Below are 12,355 nucleotides of genomic sequence, written 5' to 3'. Positions count from 1 at the left end.
ATCTACCTCCCCCCAATCGGTCATTCTTATTCAGTTCTATAGAGGGCACCACTTTCTTATGGTTCAAGTCATTCAGTGCCGTCAAATGTTCACCGAACCTCGCTATTGAGCTATTCTTCTTATTTATAATATAACGTAACACGTCCGATAGCGTTTAGTGTACTGTATAATATATAACTTTAAGCAAAAAAGAAAAAGGAAGAGCTATTCTGCTTTTCAAAGTTGTCCAAAGCAGTCACGGCGCCAGTCCGAGCTTGTGTTCAGTGGTGTGTATTGTGTATAATATAGGCTTGTCCAGGATTTTCACAGCAATATTTTTACAGTGTAATATTTTTATCAGCATTATTTATTATTAAATTATTAATTTAATCTTTCGATTTAGCTTTTACTAATTTGTATTTTATAAGGGAGCTCATAGTTCGTGACTTCGTATATAGTTTTTTTTTCGAGTGAGAGAGAGTCCCTTCTAAGTTCTATTACCATTTCTATGACTTAATTGTGTGCCGGTGGCAAATGGGTAAAGGCTGAATAGCGACGTCGACGCCATTTCTCCATTCTCTTCGTCACTTATTAAAGTTCTATTAGATAAAGATGTATTTACTTTTGTATCACATTCATTAGTGGAAAAGAAGTTTATTTAACAGGACCTAAGTTTCTTTTTCGAAGATGACGCAGTTTTTGCCACCGAATTTGTTGGCGTTGTTCGCTCCACGCGATCCAATCCCATATTTACCACCGGCTAACAAGCTACCTCACGAAAAGAAGAATGGAGGATACGTTGGCGTTGGATCTTTTCTCCAATATTTCGAGGTAATTTTCATCAGCATATATCTTTATACCTCATTGTAATATTTTTTAAATAATTTTTTGTTTATATTTTATTATTATGTAAGTTATTTTTTATCAGGATTCCATATATAATACATGCGTTTTTTGGTATGTTTGGAATATTAGCGATTTTTAAATTTCGAACATTCGTGCATAATCACATTGATGTTTGCTTATATAGGATCCCAAAGATACACCACCTCCTGTAAGGGTAGAGACTCGGGAGGAGCGATTGGAACGAAGAAGGAGAGAAAGGGCTGAACAAGTAGCATACAAACTCGAACAAGAAATCGCTGTTTGGGATCCGGCTGGTATACCGAATGTTACGGCGGATCCCTTCAAAACCCTTTTCGTGGCTAGAATTGTAAGTAAACAAATTCAATTTAAAAGTTTGACATTACCACAAAATTTATTATTTCTAGAATTACGATACTTCAGAATCTAAGCTAAGAAGAGAATTCGAGGTGTACGGACCAGTAAAAAAGGTAAACGAACAATGTAATTGGTTAGAATCAAACATCTTTTCTATTCGTAATCAAGGATTATACTTAACTATCCGATTAATTTTATTCTAGATCGTGGTAATTCATAATACAATCAATGGCAAGCCCAGGGGATATGCTTTCATTGAGTATGAACATGAACGTGATATGCACTGTAAGTATTGAGCTGTAATTGTAAAATAATCTTCCAGAAAGAAAACTTTGGTTAGTCGATAGTCTGGAATTTCACCCCACTTAGCATCACTTGCAGCTAGAATAGACTGGGGCAGGGCAATAGTTAGGCTACCCGTTTTCTATGGTACTATACCAGACGGTATGGGAGGGGTCCCCGTAGCATCCACATGCAGGAAAAATCATTCTATAAATGCACATGTGGTAATCGAATCAACCGAAAACGACAATATTGGCTATTTTGATTAATGCAGTTTTTATCTTGTTCTTGGTACAGCGTGGTGGCCGCTGCCGGCAACTAGTGCCGTTCACTATTCCATGCAATATCCCTGAACCTGCCTGATATGATAGGTTTGTATGTGTGGTAAGATCCAACATACAACGACGTTTGATAGAGTCTATACCTACCCTATTTATCTTGCCCAATGATTAGTGAAATTCACGGTTTTCGAGATATTTCTTTGATGTTTCGCATTGGGGTACATTATTCGGACTATCGGGATCATTCTCAAACTCTTTACGATATCCAATTCTTATTTATTTTGTCTAGAAATTCCTTATTTTAATTTTAATCGCGCGTCGCTCACCAAAGTTAGCATTCTACATTGAAATTGATTGGTCGGATTGTAGGAAAAAGGTTCAGGGACGAACGCTCTTTTAAAGCGGGAGACTAAAGGAAACTGGGACAATTAAACATTTCTCATTAACTCTATCAGTCCCAAGTTCACCACCTGTATCAGTATCATGGGATCTTGGCGATAAATAGAAATCTTGTTTATACCATCGACAATACATTGGTTATAGACGAATTCTTATCATTGTTTTTTATGATACTGGATTCTGGTACAACCAAGCTACGCTAATTAATCATTCATTTCCGTTCCACTGCAACTCGTTTTAAGTTTCACAATTGCACTGTAGAGAAGAAACCTAAAACGAGCGAATAAGTCAACTCTCTTCAACAAAAAATACGTTTATCCTAAAATTTACCCTCTTCAAATTTCATCAAATCGTGCTAGTTAATACGGTTGCAAGTCCTTGAACATATCAATTTCGATATAGAATACTAATTTGCATTGTGTTGGAACCTTATGTTGAAGCTTCTTCGCGGTTAATCTGAGAAATTAATTTTTGAAAGGAACGCGACACGAGCGGAAAGATATTTTACAAAATGTTGCTCTATCTATATTATAATTTAATGTTAGAAAAGAAAAGAAAAGAAAAGAAGAGAGAGAGAGAGAGAGAGAGAGAGAGAGAGAGAGAGGGAGAGGGAGAGGGCGAGAGAGCAAATAAGATAAAAGACGTAGTTTAAAGTGTAAAGTATACGAAATGCGCACGGTTTGGTTGTAAGTAAAAAGAATGAAAGCGCACCAGGTAAATACAAATGTAAACTTCTCCGGAGATTGTACGATTGATGTACGAAGACTGGGCAGCTTCCCCTTCTCTATCCTCGCGAGTCTCTTACAAGTTCATTTCACGATTAAAAGTACTTCTAAGATTTGTGTTAACTTCCGTACGTAAGTAGCCGCGGTAGGTATTTTTTGTATCTGCTATACTTTTTGGACTTTACAAACTATAGATTTAAGGTAACTTTATGATAAAGGATCCGAACATTTCATTGCTGATTATCCAAGTCAGATTCTTCTGCTTCACGCGGCATACTCATGGCTCGATGAGTATCACGGTGCAATAACCGTTGGGCTGAGCATTAAATATGCGACATGAAATTGTCAATTTCTTTCTCGATATTCCGTCCCCGATATGTTCAGCTCTCATGTCAATAAGCTACGAGTCTACTCAAGGGGCTGGTCTCGGTCCCCGGCTATCTGCTCCCGCGCAAAGCTTCTACTGCCACACAAAACAAATATTCAATTCACGTTACACACTCCCAACGAGGTTACTCAATTACCTGCATTGCTCTGATAAACGACGGCGAGCTCGTGCGTGTAAGTATTGGAGGCAAAGTGGAGGACAATAATGCAAATGCTGATTATGTACGGCTCGCACAGAGACTGTTATATTCGACAGTGTGCAAATTTACGATAAAGGTACAAACACGGAAGGATGATTCTCGATGAGCGAGAGCCTTAGCTAAAAGAAATTCCTTTCAATCTCATGGCGTATATGGCCGACTCATCCCACGGCTATAAAGTGATACTTATCGCCATTGAATACAGAGGGATAAGTAAATTTTTATGTCGTACACCATCAACGAAAGACTACTAAAGACGATGGATCCTTGAAAATTGTCCACTCAAATGTGTGAGAATGACCAAACGCTTATAGAATTCTATCCAACCTGTATATAACGTAAAATTCATTGGAAAACCATATTTCAATTACAGTCAATAATCTTTATTAGTCTTTCAAAGGATTTCTTGGCTAATGATCCGATGGAATGGCAATTTAAATGCACTGGTCTTATATGGTAAAGTGAGACTGACAGTGTGTGCAATCTCATTCTTTCCTACTTAGGATATTAAATTCTAGATTAAATTTGAGCTCTAACACCTCGCATCGTGACAACGTAGAAACTTGTGAATCATGAATCATAACGTAGCTCTCCGTTTTCGAACTCCTGATATACGATCCTGAGTCCTATACGATACCACTTGAACGATTCTTTTTCGACGACACTTTCCAGTGACTCATGATTAGGGACGACGTGTTCTTGACCTGACTAAAGCCCTAATCATCATCTCCCGGACAGTATAAACGGTACAATTATTGTAGGGTTGGATGATCGAAGCATTCAGTAGTGCAGTCGGAAAAATTCGCTCTTCCAGTAAAATCCTTTTTTTCAAAGCACGTTCAAAGTTTCTCATTACATCCCCAATAGTTATATTGATTGTCGCGTCAGGTCACGATAAATGACGAATTCTCGATCATTGGCAAGAACCAATGGCATTGCAATGATGAGTACAGTTGAATATTGTGGAGAGACGTTTGACTTGATATATATGTGTATTTATATATATATATATATATATATATTAAAGTTAAACCAACCCCGTAAAGAATCCTTGCTTTGGACGGCTAGAAATTGACGCGCGATGCTCCCGTCTAAAACTGGTCTGGGACGCACTCACTTAACTCTCTGTTCGTACTTCTAGCTGCGTATAAGCATGCGGATGGTAAGAAAATAGATGGTCGCAGAGTGTTGGTTGATGTGGAGCGCGCAAGGACGGTCAAAGGATGGCTACCACGGAGACTGGGCGGTGGGTTGGGTGGAACACGAAGAGGCGGACCGGATGTTAACATAAAACATTCCGGTAGAGAAGACAACGAGAGGGAACGCGAAAGATATCGTTTGGAACGTGAGAGGGAAACCTCTGGTAGAGGGCTAGACAGAGACAGGTATGTGATACATTTATATTACTGGTAAACCTCCCCTCGAGGATCCTACCATCAGGATTTGTCCACGAATCGCGACGATTCTCTAGTAAATCATGCATACTCTAGCCCTTTGCAGGGAAATGTTCTATTTGTGTGTGGTAGACAATGTATTATTATTCTAACATGATATTTGATGTTCATTGGAACTATGATTTAAATATTTTCATCTGTTAAATGTGAATAAAATATTTTTAAACTAAAAAAATTCTCGTAACCTGTAAAGGGAATCTTGGAATAGCAAGAGTTTTAAAAAATAATGAGAGCATGACTGGGTGAAGTTTTCTGATTTCAGAGGTCAAGCTGATTATTTATTTAATGATTTGTTAAATGTTTCAGGGATCGAGATCGTTTGGATAGAGAGCGTAGACGGTCCCGTGATCGTAAGAGAAGATCCAGAAGTAGATCGCGCGATAGGAAACGTAGGCGTAGTCGAGATCGTTTACCGGATCCTGATATTGAAGAGATCCAGCGGGAAGAGCGGCCTCGTGATCGTAGGGACCGTGATAGGGACCGCGATCGGGACCGTAAAAGGAGACGTTCCAGAAGTAACGAGCGCGATCGTGATAGGGAACGCAAGCGGGATAAGCGCGATCGAGATCGCGAACGTAGAGACCGGAAAGACCGAGGAGAGCGACAAGAGGAAGATGCTAAGGAGGTTCGCATTAAGGAGGAGCCTCTTGACGGTAAGTATCGATGTGAATTCTCTCATGGTTGGTTTAACGACTGAGAGGACATTGGATGGTTTTCATACCTCTCGCAAACTGGACCAATGAACTGGTCGTTGAACCAATAAAAAACCTTAATTTCTACAGTTATTTTCATGCCTAGCATTTTGCCTACAGATTATCCAGATTATACTAACACTTTCCCAACTTCGGGTAATTACTTTACTGCTGTAAAGTACGAGGATGACAACGACCAAGAAGTTGAGGAAAAATATAGAATTCCCGAAGGTCGTCAGGATCCTCCAAACTATAATAATTATGACTCTGTACCAGATTATTGATCCCCGGACTTGCAGAGTCGTCCACTGATACAGGCGCGTGGTTGTATACCACTTTTATCAGCAATGTTGTAGTGTAGTATTTTTCATCATTAATTAAATATAAAGCAAGTATGAGAGATTGTTGGCTTAATTGGGAATTTCATTAATGGAGTTTCCATCGTCGCGTAATTGAAATTTCAAGGTAAGGAGCTCTTTTTATAAAGAAATTCTTTCGTTGGGTTTGGTTTGATAACTTTGTATACTTATGGTCTCAATGCTATAATTCCGAATGAATTTTTGAATGTCTGATTAAACATTCAGCACAGTATTGTAGCAGTCTCTTATAACCTGGCAATATTGACACTCAGAACTTTGAGATTTTTCGCCTTTAACCTTAGCAATTAAATTATATATATATTATATATAGATATGATCCTCTATGTGTACATATATACATATAACAATTAGATATAAGATTGATTTCAAAACTGTGACTGCTACATGTATATTTATATATATATTGAAATAAATGAATTCGATGAACTTGTTAAATAGCTTCTATCGTCACTCCTGTTCAATGAAATTTAAGAGTGGAAGTGTACTTGGTTGCAGAGCTTTCTTTTGTGCGGTTTGTACAATAGCTTATTCTCGACAGCCTCTGATAAAGTTGAATGTATGCCAAAAGTGGTAACCACCTGCTGCAGCGGAGAAATCGAAGTGTTAACGTCGGTAAAGAGGTGACTACATAAGGGGATAAAAACCAATATCAAAGTATAATTTGAATTCCGCAGAAAATATTATACATTAGTTTCTGAAAATTACATCTTTTTCATTTCAATGGTTTTATAGAATAATTGAGTTTAATAAATGTTTTTCGAAACTTTGTTTATTTCTTTATATACTACTAAATATTTCGTATCATTAGCTTGGCGAAGAAATTATAAATTGCTGATAAAACGTAGAGATGTAGGATTAATTAAATAGGGATCAGACATGATCCTCTTTCCGTTAAAAATATTAATTTTCACAATTAATAGATAGTTATAATATTATAGCGTTCGACTTGTTTTACGACTATTTGAACGACTTTTTGTAAAAATATAGATTGTATTTAATTTTATAAATAGTGTTTTTACTTTTCCAGATCCTGCATGTTCAAGAATCACCAAATTTTACGTGTGTTAAAGTTTCTCTGTTTTATCACCAGTTGGCGCTTGTTTATGCTTTCACCCTTACAGCCGTAAAAAAAGAAAACGAGAAAGAGATATCGACGCTGGTACGGTCTTTAATTTCCAGGCGTTTTATTTTTTAATTTTGCCTCTGCTGTCATAAAGTTCCCACAGAAGCCCGCACAATCGTTGAATTAAAGAATTTTAACAGGAATTCTTAATAGTTCCTCAAATATTGGCAATTAAAATCATAATTTAATTACTTTCAGATTGGCTAAGGACTGTCAGATATTCATTTATCACAATGTCAATTAAAGAAAATATATGCGAACATGTAGTTAGTCGCGCTTGCCATTCCGCTGCGTCAAAATTTCACCAAAAATTCAATTCTCACGGCCCATAAAAGTACCGCAGCGGCCATCGTCGCATCGACCCTGCAATTTCCTTTTGTGCAAACCAACATCACTAAAGGGTCAAGCGCAGGCGTTGCGAATTTAGAAAAAATGAAATGAACAAAAGCAGGGAAAGACAGCGAATGGGATAGTGAAAAATGACTCGTACAACTGTCCTCCGTAGGAGAATTGATCGTCAAACAATCAAAGAAATGATGAATTCCACAGTATTTATATAAAGAGATCGATCAAACATTTGAAATTCCAATGAAGGACAAAATTTATTTCAAACTGAAACTCCATGCATCGGTATCCCCTGGCGACACTGGTAACACTGTTTTCTCGTGTTCTGATTTTGCGTGAAAAGGAATCAGAAAGGTGCAGTGCAGATGTCGTAAGTAAGCCGATAAGGAGATTCCCTGAGCCTGGCAAGGTTGTACGCAAAGCAGCTTGGGAAGGATAGTGGCTGTACTTTACATTAGCTTAAGTAGCCTATCAGTCTAGCTCGAAACTGCATCGTTTTGACGCGCGTAAGCCCCTGTAAACGAACGGTTGTCCCGTCACCCATGCCATCGATTTCGGTCCATTTTTCATGTCCCAGCGAAGAGCTTTAAAAAGCACTCTGGACAAAAAATATTCAATAGAGAAGATCCGTGTAGTATTCCCGAAGGTTACGGGATTGGTTTGCAGGCGAGGCATCGATCCCCCATCGGGATGCGTCTGGATATCACAGGGATGTCAGGCTGCCATCGTTCGCAGGTCCCCGCAGCCTGATGGTCGAGATGCACATGGATGGTGGCTGGTCTGGTGGGGGTTGAGCGCAGGTGTGCGCCACTCCAGCCCGGCTACTGCCACGATACCACATGCTTGCTATGCTCTGTGTGCGTACGTGTGTGTGCAAGAGTAGAGAATCGTGACGCGCGTCCATGAATGCCAGTGGGGTAAGCGTACTCGGTGAAGTTGAGAATGTGCAAAGGGGGCACCTTCAGGGGCGGAGGATGAGGGAGAGGGAGAATCCGAAGGGTAATGGGATGCCGTAGAGAGAACGGGAATGACAAGGATGGGGCAGTGCGGAAGGTATTGTGCAGGCTACGTATGGATAGAGGAGGTGGATGAGGAGGAGGAGGAAGGGGAGGGGGAGGGGAGGAGGAGCAGCACCAGCAGGAGGGTAGTATAAAGTGTGTACGCGTGCGGCAGGAAAGCAGCAGCGAGCAAGCGAAGCAGGCAGGCAGCCAGGTAGATGGGTAGGTGAGGTAGACAGGGTGGATTGGAGAGCGTGGGGGTTGCTTCTCGCGGTAGAGGGGCAGCAGGCGGCAAGAGGGGCGGCAGGCTGGTGCGTCAGAGCCTGCAGTGAGCCCGGCAGTGAGGCGAAACGTTGGGCTCCGCGCGGGAGTCTCCGGTGCCGCTGTCAACGGGGCCGATTTCTTCTTTCACCTGGGACTTCCGGTCCCACGCAAAAACCTGATCGCACGAGGATTCTTTCCTTCCTCGTTAAAAGGAATCTCGATCGTCCAGTACCGGTACGACTTCTCCCCTTTCATCCCCCCACCCCATCATCCCTTCCGGAACAAAGCGCAGAGCCGGCAAACGGCAATCACATGCCTTCTTCAAGTTCACCGCTGGGACTTTTGTTCCGCACATTTTTCAACATTCATTCCAGTCATACTCTCCCATCCGTACACGTCGAGTCCTCTTGATCGGCTGTGCCGCTGTGAATAGCATCAACCACTTTTTCCGACAATCTTCATGTTCGTCTTATCGGTAGTTGCGGAAAGGACGCGTCATCGATCAACCAAACTTATTGCGAAATTCAAAGTTTCGAGGGCGTGCTGCGATTATGCGAAGATACCCGGAGATTGACGGAAGACGCGTGAGATATTTTGAGAAATGGTTAATAATTATGATGGATTGGGGGATGATCACTTGCGTTTTCGAGGCAGGTCTCTCGAGTCCGAATAGAGTTGAGAATATAAGTGATTGTTGTAATATTGCTCGAGTGAGGTAGAGGATGGACGGAAGCGCTGCGTGTCTCACGCACCGCCAATGCGGATGAAGCAACTCCGCCTCATTGGTTCCATCCTCGACAAATGAAATTGGATAGATTTTCCTATTTGCATACATAAATATATATATATAAATACATATATACAGGCTCGAAATGAAGAACCTTCTCTGTAATCTTCCCCACGAAAGCTTTTATGCCTTTAAACTTCCATATGGATAATTTTGCCAATACCCAATTCAGAAAGTGACATCAATCGACTTCTTCTATTTTTATCTCCGAGCTTGTTAAATATATTTACCTATGCGGCCGTGGTTATTGCGTAGTTCAAAGATAAAACGATTCCTTTAATCTCTCGGAACTTTATCCGATTATATCCACGAACACGTGGCTTATGGATTGCTAGCAGAGCTTTAAGCCTCGTCCCTTTTGAAAGTTCGACAGTAACGAGTGAAGATTCGGCAACTCTATCCCTTATCGTACTTTATTATCTGCATGGAAGTAACGAACGTCTCGTCCCCCTTGCAATCCAAAATCGATCCGTCTCTTAATTTGGAAATTATCGCACAATTCAGCATTTTTTCACAAACCCTTAAAACGTCCTTATACACCATCAACAAGTTCTATCAACCCTAAACAGTAAAAAAGTGTTTTCAAATTCTATTGTTCAACCATTTAAATCGTAATCGCTATTTTAACGAGGGAGTAAAGTCTTTTTTTTATAACCATAAAACCATAAGCTTCGGTCATAGATTCAGCTAGCTCTTTTTGCAGTAAAAATTTCGAGGACAGAGAGATATGAAAAATGGTTGGTTTCCAGTTAGCTTGTGGCGAAAGAGGTATATTTTAGGAGGCGATCAGGGTCGTGGCGAGGAAAGGAAGGCGGCGAATAAGGGGATTGGAATTCACCGCAACATGGAGCAGAAAGAGAGAGAGGGAGAGAGAGTGGAAGAGTAAAGGTGGCATTCGCCATTGGCGTAGGACGAGATTCGATGGTTTTTCTACGGGGCCCTCGATTTTTCTCGATCCTCCGCCTCCTTCTGCAGCGGGGACGCGGTTTGCGTTCAATTATACCTCGTGCTCTCGCTCCTATTGCTATCCCAGTGGAATTCCAGTAAGCCGAATGTGCTCGTAGTCTGAACAGCGTGTACGGATCGCGCGTTTATCCGATCATGATACTAATTCCGAGTGTTACGTGGCCGTTACAGTTAGCACGGCTCGAGGGGAGACTTCTAATTAGAATCCGTACACACTTGGATTTTCACCTGGAGGAGATGGCGCTTAGTCATTTTAAGCGGTAACTTCTTTTATGGGCTTCGTTTAAGCCTTACTTAACCTAAGAAGCTTTCGCGTTTATCGGCTTCAGTTTCCGCGGTCAGCGATACCCGCGTACCAGGGTCAGCCGTGCGCGCTCTAAACGCCAAGGGAAACTCGCTGGCTGGGGCAATCGCCACTTCCGGTTTCAACGCAACGCCACTTTCCGCTTCGTCGAGTAATTCTCTCGCGTCGGCGCCAGAACGCTTTTCCAAAAGCGACAGTTGCATGCCATTCGCCACGATCTCTGCCATTCCACGACAGTTCGGCTGTGAAATCAAACAAATTTCTCCATTTAGAACTATCTACTCGTGTCCTAGGAAGAATCGAAGATTGAGATATTTTGAAGGAATTTTGTGAATTTTGTGGAGTTATATTCGTCGATTTGTCTTTATCGAGCGTGAAGAAATTGTCCAATCTAGCTTAGCTTGATGCTGGAATCGATCAACTCGGGGAATACCCATTATTTTGGATCTCTCTCGATGTAACTACGTCTTTTGCAAATTGGACATAAACGTGGCATTCGTCATTATGTGCGTTATCATATAATAACTTTGTTGAGAGAAATCAAACAATTTTCTCCATTTAGAATTATATACTCGTGTCCTAGGAAGAATCAAAGATTGAGATATTTTGAAGGAGATTTGTGAATTTTGTGGAATTATATTCATATCGATTTGTCTCGATCAAGCGTGAAGAAATTGCCCAATCTAGCTTAGGTTGATTCTAGAATCGATCAACTGGGGGAATCCCTATTGTTTTCGGTCCCTCTTGCATTATATAAACTCAAAAAAGTGTGGAGAGTCGTGTACTTGAAAGAATCAACCATCGAGATATCTCTCACGCGTTTTGAAAGAAATTCACGCATTGTTCTAAATCATTGATCGATCAAGCGTGAAGAAATTGGCCAATCTAGCTTGTTTGCTAGAATCTGTCAATTCGGAGAATCCCTATCGTTTTGGGTCCCTCTTGCGATAACCACGCGTTTCGTGAATCAAAATAAATATTGCTTTAGGAATCACAATTTTTGGTGTACAGTTTATAGTGTTAACACTATCACAGAATAATCACATCATCAACTGTAACAGTGCAGAGTCATTGACCGAGCCTTTTGTTTGATTTATTAATCTTACAATTTATATAAAATTATTATCAGCAATTTTTACACTTTTACTTACAGTGAATATTCAGTTGGAAAGATAATACAATTTTTGCATGGCTTATTTACGTCTTTAAATTACCAGTTGTATAGCTTCCACGTTTACTGCCAGAAATTTCCCGCTCAATATCGGGTCGTCCTCGAAATTATTCGCTGGATTTCTACGCTATGCTCTGTCAAATCCATTGCGACACAATTCTCTCCTCGAGCAAAAATTATCCGGAACAAGGTTAACCGCGAAAAGTTCTCTGATCCAGCTTCGAGCAGATCTTCTTTTTCGTATTTTTGCACCAAGACTTTCTGGATTAGGCGCCAGCTTTTCTCCAGGCAATCTAATTATTGTGTGGATTTAAAGTGTCCTTCGACATGTCGAAGCATTCCGGCCAAATTCCTGCGAATAATCTTATCGAAGCTTCGATTGGCGAATAAGCGTCGA

The 12,355-nt window shown here is 40.6% G+C and overlaps 2 protein-coding genes across 3 annotated transcripts in view; both read left to right on the top strand.

The window, feature by feature from the left end:
* Window positions 1-364: 364 nt before the first annotated feature.
* On the top strand, window positions 365-6,941 carry LOC136775662 (U1 small nuclear ribonucleoprotein 70 kDa-like). The gene is given in 9 exon segments (XM_066730636.1): window positions 365-810; window positions 1,010-1,192; window positions 1,251-1,313; window positions 1,404-1,485; window positions 1,780-1,827; window positions 1,830-1,853; window positions 4,616-4,859; window positions 5,235-5,581; window positions 5,741-6,941. Coding segments are annotated over 9 exon segments (1,299 nt in total). The 5' UTR covers window positions 365-666; the 3' UTR covers window positions 5,905-6,941.
* A 1,888-nt stretch (window positions 6,942-8,829) lies between these two features.
* shaker (Potassium voltage-gated channel protein Shaker) overlaps window positions 8,830-12,355 on the top strand; it is a 143,516-nt gene continuing 139,990 nt past the window's right edge. The window contains exon 1 of one of the 2 annotated variants that reach the window (XM_066730928.1): window positions 8,830-8,964. The gene's annotated coding sequence lies outside the window, so the exon portion shown is untranslated. Of the gene's footprint in view, window positions 8,965-9,032; window positions 9,315-12,355 lie in introns of those variants that run through there. The other variant, XM_066730929.1, reaches the window with a different exon arrangement.

This window comes from Prorops nasuta, unplaced genomic scaffold, assembly GCF_024137725.1.
Source record: "Prorops nasuta isolate Cenicafe-Biocafe unplaced genomic scaffold, Cenicafe_Pnas_1.2 PNAS00008, whole genome shotgun sequence".
Lineage (NCBI taxonomy): Eukaryota > Metazoa > Arthropoda > Insecta > Hymenoptera > Bethylidae > Prorops > Prorops nasuta.
The sequence above is the reverse complement of the archived record's forward strand: the minus strand, read 5'-3'. Positions and strand labels throughout refer to the sequence as shown.